Source organism: Rhinatrema bivittatum, chromosome 17 (assembly GCF_901001135.1).
Source record: "Rhinatrema bivittatum chromosome 17, aRhiBiv1.1, whole genome shotgun sequence".
Taxonomy (NCBI): Eukaryota; Metazoa; Chordata; class Amphibia; order Gymnophiona; family Rhinatrematidae; genus Rhinatrema; species Rhinatrema bivittatum.
In genome coordinates, this window is record NC_042631.1 from 2,206,943 (window position 1) to 2,234,728 (window position 27,786).

General features: G+C 41.6%; 1 protein-coding gene across 1 annotated transcript; it reads left to right on the forward strand.

The window, feature by feature from the left end:
- Positions 1-6,173: 6,173 nt before the first annotated feature.
- LOC115079458 (embryonic protein UVS.2-like) lies at positions 6,174-27,490 on the forward strand. The gene is given in 14 exon segments (XM_029583076.1): positions 6,174-6,191; positions 7,567-7,594; positions 10,275-10,343; positions 11,371-11,511; positions 11,906-12,023; positions 12,598-12,776; positions 13,057-13,138; positions 13,643-13,770; positions 13,921-14,036; positions 15,095-15,194; positions 15,197-15,304; positions 17,774-17,892; positions 18,703-18,925; positions 27,474-27,490. Coding segments are annotated over 14 exon segments (1,446 nt in total).
- The last annotated feature ends 296 nt before the right edge of the window (positions 27,491-27,786 follow it).

Here is a 27,786-nt window from a genome sequence, read left to right on the forward strand (position 1 = left end):
CTGTATTGGCAAAAAAAAATAGTACAATGTTGTGACATATTGATTTGACTATAAAGGGGCATTTATCCATTGTGTTTTCTCTTCTGGGGAAATGTCTGTTTTGGGTAAATATAACTGGTGATTATCTTTTATTCCATCATTGTCAGGGTTTGAACTAAGAGTGCTTGTTGCATTCACATTGTTTCCATAACATCATGGAAAGTACTCCCATTGCAGTTACTACAATCCCCAGCACACCTGCAAGAGTCCTATAGCACTTTGCCCTGCATCCTGCCATGCTGTTCTCTCCTCAGTTACTCACCACTTCTGCTGAGTCCCAAATAAACCTGTAAAAGTAACAGATTTTATTTCAGTACAGGGATGATTGCGCTTGGGGTATAACGTGCAGCCATGCTTAACCCTCTCAAAGGTGGAGAAGTAGGAGGAGGAGCACAGGGTAGGCAGCTGATTCTCACAGGATTATCTGAAATATTTGAATGAGCTTTAGAGAGCTCTGCTCTCTTCATCAGTTTGACCAGTAGAAATCGTATTTATATATATATATATATTTATTAAAATATTTATCATCCACCTATAACAAAATTGTGCTGGGCAAAGCACAGTGTGATATGAAATAATACAAAGCACAAAGTAAAACAATACAATCCGCATGAGAAAACAACATAGCAAGTGCCACATTTACCCCTGACAGTTAAGTAAAAGCTTCTTGAAAAAGAAGTGTTTTGGGATGTCACAACTACGTCATCAATTTCTGGCATAAAATCAGGAAAGCATTCCAACGTATGGGGCCAGAAATGGAAAATGAACACCCCCTGGTTCTAGCTAGGCAAGCAGCTTTAACGGAGGTACTGAAAGTGACTGGAAGGGCCAGGCGGGAGGGTAAGGGTTCAAAAGAGATTTAAGATAACACTCAAGCATTAATTCCTTCAATATCATGGTTGCAATTTTAAATTTCACTTGCTGTTTCACAGGCAACCGATTAAGTTCTCTCAGAATTGGTGAGAAATGTTCACGTTGATGTCAGGCGGGTGGCAGAATTCTGTAGAATCTGTAACACTTTAACACAAGAAACCTCGGTGTATTTATTTGCCTAGACTGAGCCTGGATCTTGATAACTTTTAAACACAATAGCACTGTGTTACTGATTCTGAAGTACTTGGTTTCAGGTGCATGTGACTGCCATGTTAAACTTTCAGCAATGAGTTTGGCATTTGTTAGTGGCATAGAAGAAACCCATTGAAGTCTGGTGACCGTGTGGCCATCCCTCAGTGTTACCACTCATTTCGCAGGTGCTTTTTTGTCTGGCATAATGCATTGGGCATTAGAAAAGTGTAGAATGAAAATGTTGCAGTGACTTGACTTTACGGTGGAAAAACATTTATTCTACAGTTCAGTATTTATTTACGTATTTATAACCCGCAGATCCTTAAATCTCAGCAGGAGACAAATACATAAAATACATCAACAAAAGTAAAAGTCAGCCTAACCTAAAGCCCAAGATACACTCCCAGTCTTCCCATTAATGAATGCTTGGGATCCTCAGAATAGACTAACAGCTATCAAAAGCCAAAGAAAAAAGATGTCTTCAGTTATTTCCTAAACCTCAATAAATCATCTTTTTTCAGAACTCCGGAAGCTCCTTCCAGAGAACAGGTCCCGACTCCCGCCACGTTATAAGAGGGCACCTCTAGTAAACATTTCACAGAGCATAAATTCCGAGGTGGACAAGAGCAACCCACACTGGACATCAAACATTGTGGGGCAAGAACCAAGATTTTAAACCTAATGTGCTAGAAAATTGGTAGCAGTGAAGGCTGAAGAGCATCAGTGAAGAGCATCCAAATATTAAGTGGGCTGCCAAATTTTGGATTAATCCCAGTGCCTTCAAAGAACATTTTGGGAGGCCCAATAATAAGGTTTCACAATAATCCCAATGACAGCACTAATGCCTGAGATACTTGATGGAGATCTGCAATATGTAGGAATGGTTTTAAGGACCGTAACTTTGCTTGGACAGTGGCAGTAGAAGCTCACTTTGTAATACTTTCTCTGCCTTCCTAGTGCAGGAACCCAAGCCACAATATACCTATTGTGAAATGCCTTTCTTGTTTTCCTAGAAGAAGTCAGTATAATGACTTCAGTACAATAACTGAGTCCCTGTCATGGTAGCTGAATCCTCAGATAGGCGAAAATGTTGCTTAAAGTCTATAAACAATTATTAGCCATGTAGAATTGGGAACGCCACTGCCGATCCCTGGTTATATTGGATCTAAATTTTGGGATCCTGCTGGGTAATTGTGACCTGGACTAGCTCCAAGAGTCAATGGACCTTTGATCTGACTCAGTGTGACATTTCTTATGTTCATATGTTATTTTTCTGCATTTGTGTATGGGGAAGAGATGCTTGTCTGTCACTGAAATTATATATGCAAGGGCTATTGCTAAGGACAATGCTGGCCTGTGCCCTTTTCAGAGAAGTTTCATGTATCACAAGATATTGAGAGGCATCATTTACAAAGGTCCATTGAGGTACATGGGAGCCAGTGTTCTGTTCCTTTCTTCCCATTGTTGGGTAACATTCTAGCAATATATAAAACTGTAATTGTGTGGGCGAGGACTTATTCCCACTACGTTACCTATTTCCCAGGAGCTAGAATATCAAGGGATATTGAATTTGTCTTTCTTCTTTGTCCTTCAGTATTACTAGGAACCTCCTGAGGACACGGGGTTATAAACGGGGATTAGGTAGGCTTTCTTGTTTCTGCTTTTCATCAGCATTTGCCCACTGTATTCCAGGAAGGGCGACATGGTGCTGCTGTTTGGATCCATTTCTGCAGGAAACTTGTCTTTCATTTCTGACTATAGTATAGTGTTCTTGGAGCTACAGCAGCTGCATTGCTCTTGGAAAAAGCAGTCCTTTGTAGGTTGTGCTACATCCCCTTTTGGTGTCATCTAGGTCCCTTCTTGAGTTGAAGGGTTCTGCTGGTCTTACTTTTTTACTTTTAAGAGAATAGGGAGGTTTTCCGCATGTGCTTGTAACATTACAACTATTTTATATTGTTTGTAGTGTTTCCTTGGCTACTTCTCCAGGTGCTCATTGGTAAGTTTTATGAGGTATGTCCCACCAATGACAAAAACTGTCTTGGATTAAGAGTGATATCCTATAAGTAGTCATACTCGATGACTGCCAAGTGGGATAGATCCTCAGCAGGGTGGCAAGAATAACTGAGCAGACTGGATGACCACTTGGTCTTTTTCAGCCATCATCTTATATAATACAGCTAGAAATGCAGCACAATGACAGGAAGAGAGTAAGAGGGACATGCACAGACGGGCAAAGAAAGAACTTCTAGAGTAACTCACCTGGATAGGATTGCTCATGGCAGTACAGAGGAGACACGCTAGGAAGGCGATGACTACTCTCACTTCCATCCTTAGCTTCTGAAGAAAGCTCTCCCTCCCTCCGCTGATCTGCAAGCTTGAAGGACTCTCTCCTTCTCTCCAACTGCTTTCTGCAGAGAAGCCCGGGGATGTGATTTATGTCCAGCAGTGGCCAAGGGTGTCAGCCAGTCACTTCCCAAGAACCGAATGAATAAGAGCGTCTACAATGTTAAGGGGCAAACTCCTTGGAGTTGCCACGGATTGCTTCCTGAAGGTGATGCTTTTTAGGAATTGTATGAGAAAGTTCTGTGAGCCCAAAAAAAACAAAAGCAGAGGCAATGTTCAACAGGTGAGACACTCAGGTGGAATGCTACTATGAATGGTATGAACAAAAGAGCATTGTGCGAGTGATGCAGCTTAAGGTACTTGGGCTGCCATATAATTGTTTGCAGGATAGTTTATACTTTGAAGCATTTTGTAACTGTATCTCTTTCTATAGAACAGAGAGAGCTATTTGTCACGAGGCGGTTGATTCTTATAATGCGAGCTGCGAAATAGTGTGCATCTGCCAGGAGTCAAACTCTGAGATGTAAGTTGACAGACACTGGGAGAGTTTCTTCTTACCGGATCAGAAAAGTTTCTATACAGTTCAGTTTCCAGAACGGCAAAGGAAAAGACGCGTGATTTGGCACTTCCTGTCACTCGCGGAATGACTTTCCTATACAGTAACACACGTCTCTCACAGCGCTGATGGAAAGTATGATAATGTGTGAAACACAATGGTGCACATTTAATGAAATGCAAGTAAAAAAAATGAACTAAATTTCAACCCACCTGTTCTTTACTCAGGCACTGAAAAAAAAGAGTTAACTCCGGATGCAGCAAGCTAATGGTATGGAAATGTAAAAAAAAATATGCACAAATAACTGACTGGCCCGCGCCTAAGGGAAGATCCGCAGGTGGAAAGCATGGCGGCATACGCTGCTCCACGGCATCTCATCGCACCCACCTAGATTCTGTAAGAGAGACCAAGGTGGACGGGAGTTCACACGGTGCTGAGAGGAATCTATTAAAAAGGAGAGCTGATAAAGCAGAGCCTCGGGGGGACTCCAGTGAGAGCAGCAAATGGAGAAGAAGAAACCTGCTGGTACTGATTCTGAACCTAAGAGCTAAACTATGCTTAGACAGGACCAGAAATTCCTATTTCTGGGAGACGGGAGACGGCGGTTACTACCCCTAACTAATTAACAGGCCGATTCAGTAAAGTCCACGGTGCGCGCGATTCAGTATTCAAATTAGGTGGTGCGGTAGAAATGGGCAAAAGGAGGCGCTAGGGACACTAGCGCATCCCTAGCGCCTCCTTTTAGCCCTGAGCGGCAGCTGTCAGCGGGTTTGACAGCCGACGCTCAATTTTGCCAGCGTTGGTTCTCGAGTGCGCTGACAGCCACGGGCTCGGAAACAAGACACCGGCAAAATTGAGCGTCCGGTTTTCGGCTCGACAGCCGCCGGTCCATTTTACATTTTTTTTTCTTTTTTTTTAACATTTTTTACTCTTCGGGACCTCCGACTTAATATCGCCATGATATTAAGTCAGAGGGTGCACAGAAAAGCATTTTTACTGCTTTTCTGTGCACTTTCCCAGTGCCGGCAGAAACTAGCGCCTACCTTTGGGTCGGCGCTTATTTCTGAAAGTAAAATGTGCGGTTTGGCTGCACATTTTACTTTCTGTATCCCGCGCGCATAACTAATAGGGCCCTCAACATGCATTTGCATGTTGAGGGCGCTATTAGGTGCCGCGGGTTGGACGCGCGTTTTCCTCCCCTTACTGAATAAGGGGTAAGGGAAAATGCACGTCCAAGGGCAGGTTACTGTAGCCTGTAAGCTAGATATTTCACTTAGATGCAGTTCCAACACTGCTCTCTACATTAATGGCGGGGGTGGAAGGGAAATAGAATCAAAAGGTTACTAAGAGCCAAGAGTAACAGATAAGTATGTGAGAGAAAAAAAAAAGTGCGAAGCTTGCTGGGCAGACTGGATGGGCCGTTTGGTCTTCTTCTGCCGTCATTTCTATGTTTCTGTGTTTCTATGAGTATTTCTATGAGTATTGTTGCTATAATATCAAGTAAAATTAATATGCATGAAGTACCAGAATCCCGCCCTGCAGGTGCTGTATTCCAAAAGGCTCCAGGAAACCAGGGGAGATGGACTTTTATTTTCTTCAGTTTAAATACAAACAAAAATGAAAATAAAAAAACAAAATCAAAAGAATGAAATGAACCCTCCCCACCCCAAGAAAAGAAACAAACACCCCCCACCCAGATGTTCAATGTCCTGACAGTGCTTGCACGCGCTGCACAAGAGTCGCATTTCTACTGATGGCTTCTCCTTAACCCCCACTACACCTGAGGTCCTCAGAGCTGTGGTCAGTGCCTCCTGGGCATAAGGGAGGGGGGTGTCAAACACAATTTCTCCTGCTTTAAAGAGATAATGAACAGTTCATTTTGTTTCTAATGCGAAGAAACATTTCTAATCAAAACAAAACTATCATGCCTGTTACAGTCTGTAATAAGTAGTATTTACAGATTAGTCCTGCTCCTCTCCAGACCCTGGGCACCTCCACCAGGATTTTAAGGCTGGTCCTGTTCTCCCTGCGCCTGGGAGTTCAGGGCTCTGAGGTCTGATAGAGCGAGGAGCTGGAGAGAGAAGGAGAGAGTCCTTAAATCCGTGCATATTAGAGGAGGGGAGAGAGCTGTCTCCAGAACCTGAGGCTGGCCATTGCCTTCTCTACCACCATGGGCAACCCTCTACAGGTGAGAAACACAGATCTAGATATGCATGTCTGTAATCTACATGTGTGTGTTAATGCATATTAAATGTACTTTCCTATAGGTAACAAAGGAGAGATTTTTCCAGTGGATTTACAGAGTAGGGTAGGAACATTCGTACATTGTTATATCAATGTTACATGCACCACCTCCTGCTTTTTCCACACTCAAAATAGATACAGTAGGTGAAATGAATGGGAAATGTCACTTATTTAAGTCTGTACAATATTTCTTGAAAACATATTTTTTCATTAACTGCCAAAATAGATGTTATACAAGATTCTGCATTGATCCAGCAATTTTGTTTAGGTTATAATTATTAAACTTGATATACCACTTAAAAAAATAATCCAAGGGGTTTACAATTAAAAATGCATTCATAATACTTAATATAAAAACATAAATATGAACATTAATAAAACATTAAAATAAAAACACAATATACAATATAAAACATAACACATCATACAGACAAAAAACATAAAGTGTAAAACCAGCAGGAATTGTGCCTTAGGTATGCCAAGGGTTTCTGATGTACTGTCACTACATCTCATTCTTAATGAGCTTTGTGGAAGGAATCCAAATGAAGTGATAGACAATGGCATGACATGAACACAGCAGCAGTACATAATCCAGGGCTCTTTCATGCAAACGCATGCTTACCTGCTCTCTAGAACTGGGTGCTATCACAGTCACTTTCTATGCTTCATTCAGTCATGCTGGATTCCATTGCCAGCCAAGACACCCCATCAGGACTTATAGTGCAACATGGCATCAAACTCTGAAGTTTCCCAGACATATTCCAGCTATGAGAGCCTCAAAACCGATGGCAGAAAGGTCTGCTTACTAACACATCACAATACACAGACCATGTTTTGGAAGAATGTGGTCCTGCCGGAAGCATTTTCAGCTAAACTGCTTTGTCTCCTGGCATTTGTGTGTCCAAATGGGTTTGTCTGCCCATGCCATGGGAGGAATGAACCTCGTTCTTAAGCTAGGCTTTGCTGGGTATGATCTCAATCACTAACATTTACTACTAATGCTTACTGTGTGATAGCTGAGTATATTTGTATCTAGCATAATCTAGCTTGTTTATCACCCTGTAGATACGGGTCACTTACTTGCCCTTGGAGGCTTTCCAAAGATGATTTTAAACACAAAAAGGGTTTGAAACTTATGAGCAGTGATGCCAATCATCAAGGCTTCAACCCTGGCTACTGTCCACTGGTGCATCTTTCATAAACATTCATTATTCAATCATCTTAAAAAATGTATCCAAAATGATTTGAATTGATGATTTTAAAACCCTGTGGATGGATTCCTGAAATCTCAATGAACAATTTACATTTCACTTTTGTAGGTCATCTTCAAGCAGGATGAGACAATAGGTAAGTGCAATCATTTATTGAAAATGTAGATTTTCTGTCAGATAATCCTGTTTTGAATAGCCAGGGACTTTGAATACATGTGTGAGAAGTAAATTATGCTAATTACAGTGTTTGTTTCTAAGCAAAAATAGTAATTGTTCTAGAAGTGATGTGATGGCACCTGCACCAAAAGTATAGCTGCACAGGCAGCCTGCATGAAGGACCCTAAAACCCCAGGTCTCTATTAAGGGAGTTGTGCAGTGCAGGCAATGGGAATATCCATTTACATAGAGGGGACAGCTTTAGGGAGTACCAGCAACCATGCATCACTCCCCAACAATCTATGACATTGGCTAGATATAGAATGGTAAATATAATATTATGTATTCCTAGTTGACACAACAAAGTTTGTTTATATAGGCAAGACCATCATATTAATAGGCCATGTGCATTGCTGCAAGCTTAACTGCAACCATTGTTGCTTGCCTAGGATATATAATTATAGGTCTGCCTCTCCACCATTACCATCCACATTTTTTAAATCTTTTTTTTCTTTTGATTATGCACATAAAATTTAGTACTTATCTTAAACACTAATGGAAAGGAAAATCCATCAAAATGTGAAAAAAAGATGTGAAGATGATATGCCCCATTGTTGAAACCTCCCATGTAGACTGAAATGATCACTAATCCAACGCCACCCACGTTTGCTTCAAGGAAACGATCAATATAGCACCTTTATGGGCATCAGAAAAGCTTTTCACAAGCAGCAGCTATCACTTTTGTGGTCACACATTTTGCAAGCTGTGCGCACATGTGTGTGTGCATGATACAAAAGGCATCCTTTGTGTGTGCAAGCCCTCATGAGCACAATCGCACGTGTTTCACAGTTATCCTCCCTGAGGATAATTTTATAACTGCCCAGATATCTTTTATCCATGGGCTTTACATTCATTTTTAAAGTGAAATTACGTGTGCTTAACACTTTGAAAATTACCTAGAATTAAGGGTTAACAAATAGGTTGTAGGTGACACCTTCATATTGGACTAACTTAATATTTATTTCATTTATTGCTCTTCTATACCGACGTTCATTGGGACATCACATCGGTTTACAGGGAACCAAAAGGAACAAAAAAATGGTATCAGAAAAGGAATTACATCTCAAAAATCAAACACTCAAGGTTTCACACATCTTTACATCTGTGATGAGCTTTTGAAAGTTCTCTTCTCTTCATCAGCTCACATGAAGCATAAGAAAGAATAACTCTTGAAGCTCATCACAGATGTACTAAGTTAGTCCAATGAAAAGCTATTACTTACAGCCTGTTTGTTAATCTTTAATTCCATGTATCCATGTGCACTAACATGGCTCAAAAGTACCTAGAAAAACATAGAAACATAGAAAAAGACCGTAAGGCACATCTGAACAATTAATTTACCTTTAATGCTCCTCACTTCCTTAGTGATCCCTGTATTTATCCCAGGCTTTCTTGAATTCAGATACTGTTTTGTCTCCACCTCCTCCACTGGGAGGCCCTTCCATGCTTCCACCACCCTCTCTGTAAAGAAATATTTCCTAAGATTACTGCTAAGTCTACCCCTTTCAAGCTCATCCCATGACCCCTTACTCTAGAGCCTCCTTTCCATTCAAAGAAGCTGTCCTCCTGTGCATGGAGACCTTGGAGATAGTTTAATGTCTATCATATCTCCCCTATATTGCTTACCTTTCATATTTACACCTGCTAGTTCGTGCAGGTAGCTTTCCCAGGAAAATTCTGAAGTATGAGTGCAAATACAAATCGCTCTCTAACTCTTCCCTCGGAAAACCTCCTTGCACTCAGATAAAGTTATGCATGCACAGGCACTACACGCACACGTTTACCTGCACATAGGGTGGACAATTATCCAAAAGTCTGTTTCCTTGAGTAAGGATAAAGCACTGCTTTACCTGTGGAAATGGCTTTGAAAATTACTCTTCCTTCCTGTGACTAAGGGAGCTGTGGCGCTTTTCTTATTGGCGCAGATAGGGAGAAAATCCTTGATGTATGCAGCCCCAAGCTTGACGATCTCTTTAAGTTCACCAGCAGATGACAGTAATTGCAGGTCAGAGAGCTTCCTGCCTATGTTTGCTCAGCTTTAAGGTGACAAATGATTTTGTTTCATCTCAAGACAAGAAATCTGCTGAGCATTAGAACAGGCTTTGCCTCATTGTGATGTCCTCAGTAGAGACAGCGTCAAGGATAATTATCTCACCAATATACAGGTGGCTTTTTAGGCCATATTTGGAGTATGGGATGAAATTCTGTAAAATCCTCTCTACAAAATAATAAAAAAAAGAATGTGATGTAGTTACCATGTTAGTCTACTTGGATATGAGGAAATAAAAATGAACTAACAAGTAGTAGGTGAGGCCTTTTTATTGGACTAACCAGTCAGAAATTATCATCAGTCCAATAACAAGGTCTCACCAACAAATTTTAGGAACCTTGATTTCTACAAAATAATAATGAAATGAAACCCCCAAATCTGATCTTCAAAGGAGAATTGTCAGGCTTACTGATGCATTCAATGTTTGTTTTATTCCATAAACTGTAGTACAAAAATAAACCTTATGATGCTGTGAACTCTACACTCTTCGTTCCATTGTAGTGGTGAGAGCTCAACTTAAAATCATTGCCATGTGATTCTTTTTGTCCAGGACGCAGTGAAGAAGCAGGATCCAAGGGCAAGGAAGATATATTCTCTCTCATTACAAAGGCAAACCAAGGTAAAGAGAGATTTCCCATAGCTTGTATTGAAGCAGCCTGGATCCTAGCACTCTGCATTTGGAAGACTGAGTATGACAGAGCAGAGCCCGTCTTCGAAGCTGTGCTGCAGCAGTGGCACTCACGATCTAGTGCATATTCTCCTTTCTTTCTTAAGAGATTTTCGTTGCCTGCCTCAATGAGCTCAGACCTCAGATTTAACTATTTCTCTAAACATGAAAACCCTTTCAAGTCTTTAGGCTTCAGTGGTGTCACCCCCTTACATATCAAAATTGCCTTCTTGTATCTATTGAACATCCCAAAAATCTCACACGTCATTAGCTCAGGAAGTTGAAAGGAATGACAGAAATATTATACCAAGGATTCTTAAAGCTGTTTAGCAATAATGCTGCAAACGTCTTGCTCCGGCCACCCAGTCAGGACTCCATCGTGCTTTATGCAATTAAGCACTTCCAGAAGACGCAGTAATTGTAGCCACTGGCACTGTCTGAAGTCTGCTGTACAAATCTTTTCTTTTTCTTTTTGTTTGGCTTTTGTTTCACTTCATTTCTCTCATTTAGCACTTGCTAAATTCTTTTAGTGTGCTACATGGATTTAACATGCAGTAAAATAATTTAGTGTGTAGTAAATGATAGAAATAAAATTTTGTTTTGTGACATTTTGTGTTTCGGATGGCAAACACAAAATGAAGCAGGACATTTTGTTGGTGTTTCCCTCTCTTTTTCAGATGACACAAGATTAATCATTTCTGGCACCTTTACCATACTTTAGCTACCAAAGAGCCGAGGAGGAAAAGACAATTATTTTTAAGATTATTCAGTGACATCTGTAGTGGGATAGCCGTGTTAGTCTGGCGTGGGTGGCACCTTATAGACTGAGGCAGGAGCTTTCGAGGACAGGGTACTTTGTGTACGGAGATAAACTTACTGTCCATGGTCCAGATGAGAATCAGTGACAGAACTGTGATTTGGATCCATGGTGCCCAGGCACCCTCCCTCTCATTACCCTTTCTGCTCTTCCTGTTCCCAGGGAGCCTGCAGCCACTGGAGAATGGGGACATCGCTGTCAGATCTGGGCGCAGCGCCCTGAACTGTCCAAGCAACAACTGCTTCTGGCCCAAATCCAGTGACGGAGCCATCAAGGTGCCCTACGTCCTCTCCCCGGACTACAGTGAGTTCTCTGCCTTTGCCTCTTTCAGAGCAAGTTGCAAGCAGGCTACATCGTGAAAGCACAGTGTACTGATGCCATTACTGCGCCCTCAGCTGAGCTGCTTCTGTTTTGGGGAGCTCAGAATCTTACCCTTCGCCCTGCCTCATGCTATCACAATATCAATATCTAACAGACTTACTTCCGGTTCTTATCTTGTTCCTGGAGTCAGGATGTGCATCAGATTTTATTTTGTATTGATTTCACAAGGTGATCGGGATGGAAATGCTGCTGGGCAGGCTTACAGTCAATCCCTGGACAGCATGAACAGCTCTACACTTTGCAACTGATTTGGGTGACTCTACCCTTATCTTGTGGAGCTGAGCTAACATCATCTGTTAACACCATTCTTTCCCAGCTGATGCCGAGATGGCCACAATTACTGGAGCAATGAGGGAGTTTTCTGCTTTGACCTGTGTCCATTTTATAAAGCGCACAACAGAAGCAGACTACCTGCAAATGAAGTCTGTGGACGGGTGAGTTCCAGGCCAGCTGCAGTGTTTTCTTGACTTTGGGTACCTCTATCATGATTTTAAATGACAAGCATGGACTGTACTAGACAAGGGACTCCTTGATGGATTGTGAATGCTAAATTAAAAAACAAGTTCTCATATAGGAGGTAATTTTAAAAAGTTACATGTGTAAATGTAACTACTACCATAGCAATTTTAAAAAGTCATTTATGCGTGTAAAGTATCCTATGGGCAATTCCATGAAATCTATTGTAGCAATTTTCAAAAGCCAGCTTACATGGGTAAAATGCATTCACATGGGTAAAACCCAATTTTAAGTGTGTAAATGCTTTTTAAAACCAGGCCCTTACAGTTTAGAGCAGAGATGTATTTGTATTGCTTGTATTTGGGTATTTAAGAACCAGAGCCAGAAGCAGGAAATTCATGCAGGGCTTCCTGCAGAAATATTTGCAGCGGTGGCTATTCCCATCCAAATGAAGTGAGTGACAGAGTTTGCAGCTGCAACCTGCTATGCAAGCTTTCACTTACTAGATATACAGTGCCTGTAACAATCCTTGCTCTCCAATGCCTCCTTCAGGTGCTGGTCCTTTCTGGGAAGGTCGGGGGGTGCCCAGGATGTGTCTCTGTTAAAAGGCGGCTGCTTGTCCAAAGGAACAATCCAACATGAGCTCAACCACGCCCTGGGCTTTCACCATGAACAGTGCCGGAGTGATCGAAATGATTATGTGGACATCATGTTTCAATACATCCCAGAAGGTAAAGAACATACTGGCCTCATCGGTGCAACTGATCTCTCAATAGAGAAGAAATTCATCTACTGTCAAGTTAATCAGATCAGCAAAATTGCTGTAGTCATGGGATATCCTTTTTATAAAGTGCTGGTATCTTCAGGTATCCTTGCCTGTGCTCATCATTAGCCATCGTTTTCCAGCACAGCACTGTGCTCATGCATTAAATCTATCCCTGATAAAAGACTATCATCCCAGCATGAATATCCACAGAGAAGAGTTCTCAAACTCTTTAATCTTACTTGCAGATGTTAAAGTTAACTTCAGGCAAGAAGTCACCAATAACCTGGGCCTGGAGTATGACTACAGCTCAGTGATGCACTATGGCAGGTGAGTGTGAGTGCTGCTCGCAAGGTATGGCATGAAGAAACATGAAAGTAAACCCAGAATGAGAGAAAAACACTTTATGCCAAAGTTAAACATCATGAAAAAGGCATCAAGGCTGTGGAGTAATGGCTATAAATGATGCCACATCCCCTGGCTCCATGATCCTCATCTGTCATTATAATGAAATGACTGTGAGCTGTTTCAGATCTGCTGCTGATGTGGAGTCATTAGTGAAATGCATGGTGCATGTGATTTGTGGATGTTGAAATGCACTGGCCCTAGAAAGTCTGCTGCATAGAGTTAGGATACACATCTTATGCCCTGCCAGAGGCTGGTGCATAAAATATGTGAGCAGCTGAACCAGGAGTAAGGATTATGGCCAGTGAAAGTGCCAGGAACATCAGGAATTTAATTTCAGATTAATTTTCCCAAATGTATATCCCACATGTAATATGACCCTGCTCGGGAGTGTAAAAATTCATGAAAGCATTTTTTTTCTCTCTTCAGATATGCCTTTAGTAACACATCTGGCCAGGCAACTATAGTGCCCAAACCTGACTCATCTGTAGAGATTGGACAGAGATATGGACTCAGTAACTTGGATATTTCTAAAATCAACAAGCTGTACCAGTGTGGTAAATGACCATTTCTGCCTCTGCAAGGGTCCATGCACAGAGCTATGGACACTTCCAGTTCCTCTCTTGTGATTTAGAGCTAACCGGCCCTCTCCTGCACTGCTTTTGTCTGTAAGGCATATTATGGATTTATCTCATGTCCTTTCACAGGTATATGCAGCACTCTCCTTTCTGGTACCACGGGATCATTCTCTTCTGCCAATTACCCTTCTGTGTACTCACCTAATTCCAAGTGTGTCTGGCTGATCCGGCTCACAGCAAACAAGGTAACTCCCTCAGGGAACATAACCCCTGATGTAACATGGCATTGTTGATTAGAGATGGATAGGGCCATTTCCAAATTTAAAAATGACAAAATCATTTTTGAACTTCCAATCCAATCCATTACTGTAGTTATAATGCTGCTTCTTCCTTTTAAAATCAGCTCCCTAAGTCCCAAATGCAAGCAGAAAATTGCATCTTATATATGTGACACCGCTGATGTTATTTTGCTCAATTTGAAAAGGCTGTCTTCAGAAATCATGACCTTGCCAGGTACTTGTAGCCTGGATTGGCCACTGTTGGAAACAGGATGCTGGGCTTGATGGATCCTTAGTTTGACCCAGTATGGCAATTACTTATGTTCTTATGCTCTTATTTTCTTATCATCCATATTTCAATTCAGTCCTTTTGTGGAGAGCTTCAATAGATGAATCACATTCCTTTTAAATCATCTGAAAGATGAATGTTAGTAACTCAGAGCTCCCCTTTTTAGATGTTTTACTTAGGAAAGAAAATAATTATCTATCTACTGTGATCCACTGTAGAGCAACAAATAGGAAAGCCCACTTGCATATTAACAGCTGCCGTCTTGGACACCTCAAAGAAAGTTGCCTGCAAACAGGCTCTTCCAGCTAAGGAGAATGTCTTCTACTGGACAGGAATATGACCTACGAGCTATAAGGGGTTTCCTAAAACATGTATGTGGAACGCCTACAAAAAGGCTAAACATGCTAACAGAGGTTCACTTTGAAAAGAAAAGCAGAAGGAAGCACCACTAGCATGCACTACGCAGCCTTTGGGATTCAGTTTTACCTTTCTATTTTTTATTGTAGTAGTTTTTATGACCATTACTGTGATTTTTGTGCTCTTGCTTTAATTTATCATTAAATGGTTATTTGATTATTTTGTGACTTTCTAGCATCTCAATTTGTTTTATCCTAATGACTACATCTTTCCCTGTTTTGGCTTTCTCTTTGTCTGCCTCTCCATGTGTCTACTTTACAAAGGAAAACATGGGTCCATGTTCAGAATGAAAGCTATCTTTTGTCTTCTTCTTTCCCAGATTCTCCTTCAATTTGATGCCTTTGATGTCCAGTCCTCACCCAGCTGTGCCTCTGACTACATTAGGGTTTATGATGGAGACAGCCAGTCATCCCCTGTCTTACTACGGGACTGCCACCTCCTCTAATAGCTTCTTCAAACCTGCTGCTTGTGCAGTTTATCAGTGATGGCGCCATTGCGGGCAGCGGCTTCAAGGCTTCTTACAGCTCTGGTATGTAACTCTCCTTCCTCCAGTCTCTCACTATGGTAAATAAGGGCCAGCAAACATGTAGGTGATCAAGCTTTCATGATATGAAATGAGTTAGTCCAGTAAAAAGTATCACTTACAGTGTGTTTGTTGATCTTTATTTCTACATGGTCATCATGGGTAGGCCAGAATAGTAACCACAATACTTTGCTCAATAAATAAAAAATATAACAGTTTCACCACTATTTCCCTCTGGAAAAGTAGTTTTTCAGTTAGTGAGTGGGAGACTGATCCTTGAAGCCCACTTTAATCGAACTCTGAGAAATGTCTGCTCTCGATGTTATTGTTTTTATGTTTTATTTGCTTTTTTTGTTTGGTTGTTTTTGATTTATGATGTTTTTGTTAATTTATGAATGTACCTTTGTAAATCGCTTAGAAACGTTAATAAGCAATACATAGATTTATAAATAAATAAAGTAGTAGTAGAACAGAAATAAAAGGGGAGATTTTGAGTAGCCCAGGTTGTTGCAAAGCATGCGGGCAATTTTACCATTCAAACTTTGTAGCTAATTTCCAAGGGAATGCTACCCTATACACTATGCAGTAAAAGGGCTGCATAATATACATCTGCTAGTTCTGCAGGCAGTGGAAAGGGGGGTGAGATTGGGGAAATGTGCAGGTGTGTTTTCCTCCCTATACTTAGACACACCCCCTCCTCACAATGCAGCTAAAATTGTACATCCTGGGGAAGCTGGCATGAGGAGGGCCACTTTACCCAAGCAAATCTCCTAATGCATTGCCGCATTATCACATTATGACAGCTTAGTATATAACCCCTACAGTGAGTTCATCCTCTGTAGAAAGAGAGAGAATTAGACTGGAAGACAAGAGGAGCAGAGGATAGAAGGAGCTGTCTCTAGTTGTAGTGCTGTCTAGGGGTTTCCAGCAATGTGAGGCTCGAGTGGAAGCTGACACAGCAAAATTCTCAGGGAGGAGTTGATTAATACAAACTCAAGCTTCAGGGCTTTGTCAGAAGCGGCCTTCGTGATTGGTGAATCAGAGCCCCCCCCCTTGCTGCCTGACATCTGACATCACTTCCCTTCCCTATTGCTGCTACAGGGGTCCCACAGCTGACGCTGGTGCACAAGAGCACCTTGGGGCCAGGAGCTCTCATTCCCCATGCCATGCAAAGATCAGCAGCGGCCAGTGACAGACTTCATATGGCCTGGATAGGCCCCCCCCCCTACTCTTCAATCATAGGGAGAACCCACTCCTTAATCCCAGGAGGGGACCACGCCTGCGGATTTGCCCTGAGCCTTGCACCCCTCGGGTGCTGTCTTACCTGCAGGAGACCCTGATTGTGAAAGGATCCCCCTTAGCACTGGAGCTCAGCAGAGACACTGAAGAGAGTGGGATCAAGGCATCAAGCCAACAGTGCTGGACGCACTTTTTTTAATGCACGTACAATCACCTTTCCTGGGCACTTGATGCAATAGGCAAATGAGCCGCCATGCTAAAAAGGATGAGCTAGGGATAAATTGTGTGTCCCTGGCACGTCCATGGCATCGGGTGCCCAGGAGAAGTGGCTGTGTGCAGGTTAGCAGCATCCATTTTTCCTAACCTGACTGCCGGCAAGACATTTTTTTAAAATTATTTCTTTTTCATGTTACTGCTTTTTTTGTGGTTCCTCCAACTAATATCATGGCAACATTAAGTCAGAGGAACCACAGAAAAGCAGTATATTTTATGCTTTTCTATAAACGTTTGGGGCTCCTCAAGACTTAACGCCAGCTCTAGGGCTTGCGTGAATTTTTCAGAGTAAAAATATGCGCATCAAGCGCACATTTATTTTTTACATAAGGGGGTGCTAGCTAATAGCGTCATCAACATGGCATTTACATATGACGAGGGCTATTAGCTGCACACTGGTTTGGATGTGCATTTTGCATCAGGAGTTATGGTCGCGCATCCAACTGTGGGTTAACCTGAGCCCTCGGTATCGCATTGGCCTGAATGTTTGCACTACATGCATACTTTTTCTTGCATTTTCGTGGAGGCGTTCCTGTAGTGGGGTTAGTCTGGGGGAGGCAACAATGCGCATCGCTTTGCATTTTCAAAACTTCTCACATTGTTTTGGCTGGAAAAACTATCCACCGAAAAGCAGGTGCAAACATCTGCAGGTACTTTTTTCCTTCAACAATTTTCAAACGGAAAGTATGTGCAACCTTTCCCTAAATCCACGTGAAAGAGTTTCCACAGACTTTGCATCTGCCTGCACAGTGTTGAGTACAGAAGAGCCTCTGAATGAAGCAATCGATTCACATGTGGGAGGAGGAATAGCCCCTAGTGGTTAGAGCAGTGGACCTTTAACCAGGAGACCAGGGCTCGAGTCCATTGCCTCTTGGCAGCTTGGGAAGGACCTTGTGGATGATGCTTGCATTTTATTGCAGAATAAACTATGGATATTGACCTGGGTCCCACTTCTCTTCACAGTGACATGTGGCAGTTTACTGACCACTAGTCCTGGGACTTTCTCATCTCCAAACTACCCCAGCGAGTACCCGCCTAATCAGGATTGCAACTGGATAATCACAGCTCCGGCAGGATATAAGGTAAACAGAGGTTACTCTTGCTCCATGGATTATGCACTGTTAGTTCAGGAAAGTTTAATATTTTTATGCCAGGGATGTGACACTGTTGCTCCAGTTAAAATCAAGGAATTGGCACAGAGAGAGATAAAGGAGAGCAGAGGCCTAGTAGAAGGGAACCTCTTGTAGCTGAAAAGCTATTCAGGAGAACTGCACTATTCAATCATGAAGATGAAGTTTATGAAACAAAATACGGCACAAATTCTCTGCTTATGGATAGAGCAAGTAAAGTATGGATGTATTTATTTAAAAGTATTTAATAAGTAAATACTATAGATATATATTCTTATATTGTTTTCATGTAATATCCCTTTTATTATGCATTGTCCCTGTCATATCAAGCATCTAAATAAATAAATTCCTTGTCGCTTATTCTGCTGAGCATGAAAGGGCAGTAATTTCTTTAACCAAGCAATTGAAAATATCAAAAAATTAAATTCCATGAAATAAAAGAAAGGAAATCACAGCTCTGAGGTGAAAGAAGATGTTTCTTCAGTGATGAAGGACAGGCCCGTACAGGGTGGAAATGTCTGATAATTATATCAGGAGGCACCAGAGCTCAATGAGCACGAGAAACTCTTCTGGTTCCTCTGGTTTAGTTCCCTTCTATCTTTACTGTCAATTGATCCTCATTACTGAGAGTGAGTTATCTAAACTTCACAGCTCGCACAAAGTACTTCTGGTAGGCTTCCCATTGCTAGGCTTGCTAGGGACATCTCTCTAGCAGGTCAGTAACACTGCACCAAGTCTCAGCCTCTCTGCCTCCCATCACAGGTCTCACTGAAGGTAACCGACTTTAATCTGGAGTTTTTCTTCAACTGCACCAATGATTACCTCTCCATTTTCAATGGAGTCAGACTCTCCGCCCCCCTTCTGGGCAAATATTGTGGCATTAACACTGTTCTGGTTGTGATCTCCACTGGGAACTCACTGATGGTCAAGCTGCACACTGACAAGAGCCTACAGCGTAACGGGTTCCAGGCTACATACTCATTCAGTAAGTGTTGCTCTTCCTCCCCGAAATCACACATCCCTGGAGTGAAAAGTTACAATAATAGAAGACCTGGGAGCCAGCCTAGTGGGGGGTTTTCTACACTTACAGATTATTATCAGATAACATGCAGCACAAGTTCATGCAAAGGAGCAGAATATCTACACCTTCTAGAGGTAAATAGTAGCAGCATAAAACCCAATGGTTGTACATATGGTAGGTACTGTTTTTAAGCTCCTGATTTAACAGCGTAAATCAATCTTATTATAAAAGTTATGAAATAACTTTGAGCTAGACATAAGGTTTAACTTGCACTTCTCAAAACATTGCAAACTGACTACCCAGGTTAAAGTAGTAATTTAGCCAGTTATCTTACAATGATCAGAAGGGCATGAAGATGGTTTCAGATTCTCTCATTATCCACTGCATTTGGGTCATCTTACTGGAGAATCAAGGTCCTATCTCTGCACAGAGGACGGTCAGTCAGACCTCTGGTGGGTAAACAGCAGGTTAACACCACCATCTCAGGGCTGCAGACCCAGAACTTAGCTGCCTCTGTAAGCTGTGTAAGCAGGGAACATAAGCGAAGATTGGCTTGGCAGAATAAGATCAGCAAGTTAATGGAGCAGGAGCCCAGTCTCAAAGCTTAGGCTTAAGCTTCATGAAAGTTTCGGGTACAAAGATCACAAATGTGAAGTTTGCAAGAACAGTAGCAAGTAGTGCATCATGGTCCTGAATCTGTAAATCCAGTCTTTTTCTCTTCTAAGAACTTCATACATATGTGTATGCATAACACCCAAAAGTTAATATTATTGGATGTTACCCAATCCACTGGCATTGGTGGGCTTCCCATATGACTTTTTTAGCTGGTACATATATGCATATTCTCATGGAGATGATGGCGTGAGTCAGAAGATGTCTGGTGAACAATACTGAGCCTCATGATTGGATGCAGAGTTTGTGAAAGCTACAAACTCAGCAAGTTTATGTCTGACAGTACCAGCAAAACTGTAAGGTGAAGACAGCAGCTTCTTCTCCTCAGTGTGCTTCTCACAGGCATTCACAGTAAAACTGCAGGGGCTATCATCTGGCTTGACTTCTATCTTCTGTTGCTCAAGCCTACAAAGATAAAGTCCTATAGACCAGGGGTAGGCAACTCCAGTCCTGGTTTTCAGATTGTCCACAATGAATATGCATGAGAGATTTGCATGCACTGCCTTTATTGTATGCAAATATATCTCATGCATATTCATTGTGGATATTGTGAAAACCTGACTGTGTCACTCCAGTACTGGAATTGCCTACCCCTGCTGTAGTGTAAAAGTCATGTAGTGATGTCACCTTTCATGCATTTAATGTCCTTTTCCTTACATTGCAGCTTAAGAAATCTGGGAAGGAATGGAGCATCTCCCATCTCTGGAGCAGGGGAGGGAAGCAGGTGCATTAGCTTCTAGCCACACCTCTGTTTATATTTCTTCTTGAGTCTTGTAGGGATAGTGTCTTTAAATGGGTTGTTTTGTGCATCCCATGACAAGAATGAGCTTCTCTATTAAAGCAGGACATGGATATGATCTCAAAAGCTTTTAGCTTTACAACACCCTCACAGTGCCAGTTTCATGCTGTGTAGGAAGGGAGATTTTGGATTTGTCTTCTGCTGTGGTAGAAAAACCTGGAATTGGAAATCTAAGACGATCAAAATGGAGGAGAGCATTGGAGAGACACCCATGTGTTTAACTTTTCTGTCGACCTGTAAGTTTAGTATGTGCTGAAACCTACTGTCATGGTACCAGGTGACATCTTCCAGAAATAAAGTGTAGAGCTGATAATACAAGGTTGCTTTGTGTGATTTTGTTGCAACAAAGTAGAACATATGGTGACATCCATTTTACATGAAACAGTTTCTTTTGTGGGTGAGAAAATCCTGGTTTTACCTGGAGACTGCACGAATGAATCCACTTCCCGTATACATTCACATGGATAAAGCCAATGAGGTGCTGTAGGACCCTGGGGTCTTCCATGGGTGCTTCTGGTCGCAGATAGCATTGTGTTCTCATCTGAGAATGAGAAATAGCTTGCAGCTGCATCATTCACCCGTCTGGCAGAGAGCACCAAGCAGAACTCCAAGCATCCAGGCAGCTTCTCTTAGCAAACACGAGCATCGCTGAAGAGTTAACCAGAGTGACACTTAAAGTATCACTTTCCTTTCTTATTTTTAACTCTTTTTTACCCAAATATATTTACGTCCTAGATTTTTGCTCATTACGTCTTTTCACATAAATGTTGGGTATCTGTTAATGTGGCCGTCTCCTTGCCTAAGCTCCCTCTCTGCCTGCATGGGAATCAGAGGAAGATCAGCATAGGAGTGACCATCCCTCCTCCACTTTGTACTGATGGGAGTGGCTGCGTGGGAGCTGCTTTTAAAACTTTCATTTTTCTGCAGAAATAAAACCTTTAAAAGATTAGAGCACACCAGGAAAAGCATAGCATATTCCCCCCCCCCCCCCAAAGAAAAGGAGCAAGCAAGGTCAGGGAATCGAGGCCAGCAACGCGTATCTGGCATTTTTCACCAGAGTCCAAAAATTTGTTAAAGATTCATGCAAAAGCCCAATTATTGACATCATCTCTAGAAAGGAGTGAATGGTAGGACAGAGCAGGAAGGTAGAAACCTTCTGCTCTTGAAAATGAAATTGCCCCTCCCTCCTTCTCCAGCTGGAAAGAATTATTGCATAGATGGAGGCCATGTCAGCAATCTCGGCTGAGTCTCGTCAACGATGGATTTAGGTTTTTGCTGCCCTAACCTCCCCAGGAGGCCACACTTCAGGGTGAAGATGATCTGAGGCACAGAGCCACAGCATTAGAAAATTCAGAAGCACATTGACAAACATTTCTGTCTCTTATATTAGAAAAATACTTTTCCAAACTTTCTTTATTTAAAATATGTTAATCATTTAAGCTTAACATTAAGTAATGTACAAAAGAGACATACATAAAAGTTTAAAACAAAATATAGATAGCTTGAAGAAAAGCAATCTCATGGATGGGGAGGGGAGGGAGGTCTGGGGGGATAAGTGAGTAAGAAGAAGAGAGAGAGAGGGCTGGGGATATGGAGGAGAGGAGATGGGGATGATTGGGGAAAGAATAGTATTGTAACTCTGGGATGGGGAGAGGTGAAAGAAAGTGGTAGGAGGGAGGATCTGGGATTAGGGGTTGTAAAAGGGATTCCAGGATCTGGGAGAAGGGAGAGATAGGAAGAAAGAGTTTCCAGGACCTGGGAAATAGAATGGGAGATCAAGGAGGGAGCATCCAAATTGCAATGGGAGGAGGGGGGAAGTGTACCTACCATGTTCTGGTTCTGCTCCTCCTTTCATTCACCCTCTCTAATCTCCCACCCAACCCACACATCTGACACCAATCCCTTCTCCCTTTCACACAGACACAGGCCATCCCTTCTCATCTCCCGTCCAATGTCCCTAAAAACCCTCCTTAACCAGTACAGCATCTAGTCTGGTCCACCCAAGGCCGACACAATACAGTGCACCCAAACTGGATGCACTTTTTTAAATACATGCACAATCACCTCTTGGGCACTCAGTGCAACAGGCAAATGAGCCACCATGCTAAAAAGGTGGTACTCGGGATAAGTCATGCGCCCCTAGCGCGCATGGCATCGAGCATCCAGGAGACGTGGCTGTGCACGGGTTAGGAGAACAGACACTCAATTTTACAAGTATCCATTTTCCTAACCTGACTGCTGGCAAGACATTTATTATTTCTTTACATTACTCCTTTTTGCAATCACTCCAACTTAATATGGCCACGATAGTTAAGTCGGGGGAACTACAGAAAAGCAGTATTTTCTGCTTTTTCTGTTAATAGAAAAGCACGTTTGGGGCTCCTCAAGACTTAATGGCAACTCCAGGGCAGGGCATTCATTTTTGGGCGCACGTTTATTTTTTACATAAGGGAGTTCTAGTTAATAGCCTCATCCACATGGCATTTACATATGATGAGCGCTATATGCCACACGCTGGTTTGGATGCATGTTTTGCACGCACTAACCCCCTTATTGCATAATGAGTTATGGATATGCGTCCAAAACGTGCGTCCAACTGTGGGTTAACCTAGACGCTAGCCTGAGCCACAGTATTGCATTGGCCTGATAGGAGCTCAGCAGGGGGATCTCAGACAGCAGGAATGAACGTTAGGACCTGGGGTCTTCAGAGTAGGCAACTCCTATAAGAAACTGAACACCGAAGGTAAAGAATGAATGTGAATACTGAAAGAAAACGCTGAGAAGTGCATAGTAAATACTGAAGATAAATGTGGAGTGTGAATGTGGCTGAAGGGAAGCCACATTTGTAAATAAAGTTTATATAAGAAAAGTCAGAGTCCAGCTTGTCTGTCCTCTGGGGAGTTACAGACTGCTTGTGCTATCTCACACTCTCACTCAGACGCTCCTAATCTCCCAACCTCCCAAAAATGATTCCTTTGCTCTGCCTGCTCCAGGTTTACCCCTCCCTTTCTATTCCCTGAAGCTGAATCGGGAAGCAGAGGGCTTGCTGGGTGAGATCCTGCACAGCTGGAAAGAAGCCGTCTGCTCCTAGAGTTTTGCTGCCTATTGATAAATCTAGGTCTGGGCTTCAGTGCTCATACAATTGATTTATCTTTATTGTTATTACATTTTATGAATTGCCTGGTGCACAGAGCGCTAGGCAATTTTAAACCATGCATACATAATATTAAATCAAAACTTCAATAAACATACAATACTGCCAAAAGCTCAATAAAATAGAATCCTCAGCCAAGAGACAAAAATAGAAACATATCCTGCCAAAACTGACAACAGGGCTGGATTCCATTGCCAATCTGAAGAAATAGGTTTCCAGCTGTGATCCAAAGTGTTTCGAATGGTTAAGCTGCAAACTGATGGGCAAGATGTCCCACAGATTTGAAGCAGCAACAGAGAATGTCCTATCATGCATCTCCTATAGTCAAGAGAAGGGATGTCAAGAGCCTCCTAGGAAGAGACCACACATTTCAGAGGTGCATTACTCCATGGAAAAGATGAAATTCTACCATTATTGTAATTTTGTATTGAACCCTCCACTGAACAGAGAGCCAGTGTAGATTAGACATTGATGAGGCAAGATGGTGCATTCTGTAAAAGATGCATGAATAGAGAGCAAGACCTCAGTTCCCAACATTGCAGGAATCAAAGGAAGCCAAGACAAGTGCCTGAATTACAACTGAAACTCTGGCTAAGTTCAAAAAACCCTGATTTATGAGTTGCTTTAATTTGTTGTTGGAAAGAAAGCTTGGAGTTAATCCAGACACCAAGACTTTTAACTTGAGAAGAGATAGGCAAGTCAATGTTGTGAATCGGAACAGAAACAGGCACCATGCTGTTACAGATTTTAGTGTCATCTGCAAAAAGGCAAGCTTTTATTCTTCTAACCCTCTCACTATGTTGCTAACAAAGATATGGAACAGATCTCCTTTTATTCTTCTAACCCTCTCACTGTGTTGCTAACAAAGATATGGAACAGATCTCCTTTTATTCTTCTAACCCTCTCACTGTGTTGCTAACAAAGATATGGAACAGATCTCCTTTTATTCTTCTAACCCTCTCACTATGTTGCTAACAAAGATATGGAACAGATCTCCTTTTATTCTTCTAACCCTCTCACTGTGTTGCTAACAAAGATATGGAACAGATCTCCTTTTATTCTTCTAACCCTCTCACTGTGTTGCTAACAAAGATATGGAACAGATCTCCTTTTATTCTTCTAACCCTCTCACTGTGTTGCTAACAAAGATATGGAACAGATCTCCTTTTATTCTTCTAACCCTCTCACTATGTTGCTAACAAAGATATGGAACAGATCTCCTTTTATTCTTCTAACCCTCTCACTGTGTTGCTAACAAAGATATGGAACAGATCTCCTTTTATTCTTCTAACCCTCTCACTGTGTTGCTAACAAAGATATGGAACAGATCTCCTTTTATTCTTCTAACCCTCTCACTATGTTGCTAACAAAGATATGGAACAGATCTCCTTTTATTCTTCTAACCCTCTCACTATGTTGCTAACAAAGATATGGAACAGATCTCCTTTTATTCTTATAACCCTCTCACTATGTTGCTCACAAATGGAACAGATCTCCTTTTATTCTTCTAACCCTCTCACCATGTTGCTCACAAAGATATGGAACAGATCTCTGTTTCTTTTTATTTCAAGCTTGTACTTGATGGAGAATGATAAAAATGAAACAAAATTGATATTCCCAGTAGAAAGAAACCTGCACTCAAATATGATTTTTTTTCTTTTTAGCTGTGGTTTATAAATCAATGTGATGTAAAATCCCAGAATTATTTGGAAATTGTTGCACTTATACCTAAAACATCTAATATAGTAAAGTTCCTGCTCCCAGATCTTCCTGAAGTACAAACCATAAAGGGCATCAGATACAGCAACAGAAATTCTGTGGATTTATTTTTTAAATGTTTCCTTTAGTTTTGCAACTGAGAGTTATAGTAGGGGATTAGTTGTGTCTGAGGAGAGGTCAACACAACACAGGCATCTTCATTATATTTATTTATTTTATTTATTTGAGTTTTTTCTATACCGGCATTCGTGATGAGAATCACATCATGCCGGTTTACAAATAACAAGGGGTTGTAATAATAAAAAGAACAAATAACAGGTGCTGAGCGCAAACAATTGCAGTTACAATAAAACAGGGAAATGCACAACTGGGAGCAGAGAAAGGCGATAGGAATTTAACAGAATACATTTACCAAACGTTAACAGAATGCATTTACAGGATTTATGGTATTTACTAGGTTATGCCATTTGCAATGTTATAGTTTTCTGCGTTAGGGTAATGACTGAAAGTTGGTTAGTGGTGAATTAGGATTATACACAAATCTGCTCTTCTCATTCTCTGCCCACTAAACAACTGGTGCAAATCAGGGGTTTACACTATTACTGTCCCCAGACTTGGGAAGGTGCAGCCCAAAGGGGATGTGAACCATTGAACCCAGCAGGAAGTCAGTGAAGGAGGGCTGGAGAGTGGGAGGTGAAGGGTGGACACCATCTTTCCAGAGCACAGACTCACAAAGATACTTTATCCCTGGGGGACCAATGCACAGTGCAGAGCAGAATTTGCACAGCGTTCCTCTCTGCACAGAAGCTGGGAGAAAGGACCGCGAGTGGAGCCCATCCTGCTCACGGCGAATCATTACTTTTATTTGGAATACTTTGTTGCATGTACAACTGAAAACTAATTAAACCAATTTTGTTCACATTTTACACAGCCATTAAGAGGCACCAGAAGCAAATCTTGTGTACGCTGGGAAAGTTCATCGTTATTGAGCCTTCAAGTCTGCATGAAGCAAGTTAGGCCACACCTTGGCTGTGAAAAGGATAATTACTTTGTGATGACCTGAGGTTGATAAATGGACCTCATACGCTGGTGGGTCACATGGATGTGGATATTTCTGGTCAAGGCTTGGTGGGGCTGAAGCTTCCCTTTCACCCATCCTAACAGAGTACTAATTCCCAACTCTCCAATAACTTTTTAACACCTACCCTTTTTTTGTCAAAAACATAAGTCAAATTATTCTTGTGGTGATCATTCACCTAATTATTCCTCATACTTTTTCTAGGTTTTTTGCAGTACGATATATCAGGATTTATTTCTAAGAGAGCTATTTCTTTTACATCGTGCAGAAGAGAGGGCTAATACTTCTACTGGTCCTGAAGAAAACGGGACTATCTAAGAAAGTTGTGTGGTTGTGTTTCTTCAGGCTGGCAGGGGGCCTACCATGGACACACACAATTTTACTCAAAGCTATAAAATGCAGCTGTCCAATGCAAAAACAGGCTTTGTTTAAAAAAAAAAAAAAAAAAGAGTAAATCCACACCAAGTTTCTATTTTCAAGGGATTCATTTTATTTTTTAGGCAGATATTTTAGAAGTTAATGACAGAAACATTGCATTTACATCCATTCCAAACCAATGGCATTCAGCAATAATTTTCCTTCTCTTCCCCTGCCACTTTGTTTTAATTTTTATAGCAGACAGCAGATATGAAAGAAACAGATGGCACCTGCTTTCCACCACCCTGTCCAATACAAAGAAGTTGTCTCTAACAGCATGGCATCTTCCTGACCCTACTGAGCAACTCGAGGCTTGTCCCGTCTGTCCCATAATGTACATAAACTAATTACGTCCAATAACTGTCCTTGGGCCAATGCGCTAGTACGGCTCGGTCAGTCGTCTCCTAAACAGGCCAGGCTTGTAGAAACAAGACTGCTCTTTCTCTGTAGCAGCACCTACAATTTGGTACTCACTGTCAGAAAGTTTATACCAACTAAATTGTTTAAAATCATTTCAAGTGGTGCTTAAAACCTTCCTTTTTCAACAGATCTACCTGTCTACTTAAGACTGCCTATGCAGAAACATTCAATTGAGTCATTTCAGCATATTTTGTTATTAAAGAATTTTGCCTTTTAATTCGTTAGTCTGTTTTTCATTTTTTTTTTGTTTTAGAAATGTACATCACCTAGTCCTTTGTACACAGGTGATAAATCCTAATAAATAATGTAAGAGGTTGGGTTTCTAGATGATAACGATGACTGCTTTATGGAGCAGCTGATCCTAGAACCCATGAGAAGGAAAGACTTAGAATCTAGGCAAGTCAGAGCTTAGTACATGCTCCAAACCCTTGAGAAGCACATTTAATGGAAATGTGTGAAAAGGCATTCTCCATCGCAGGCCCTATATTGTGGAATGCCTTACTAGTCCAGCTATGCAGCATTAAAGAAACTAAGGCTTTTAAGAGGCACTGAAGACATTTCTTTTT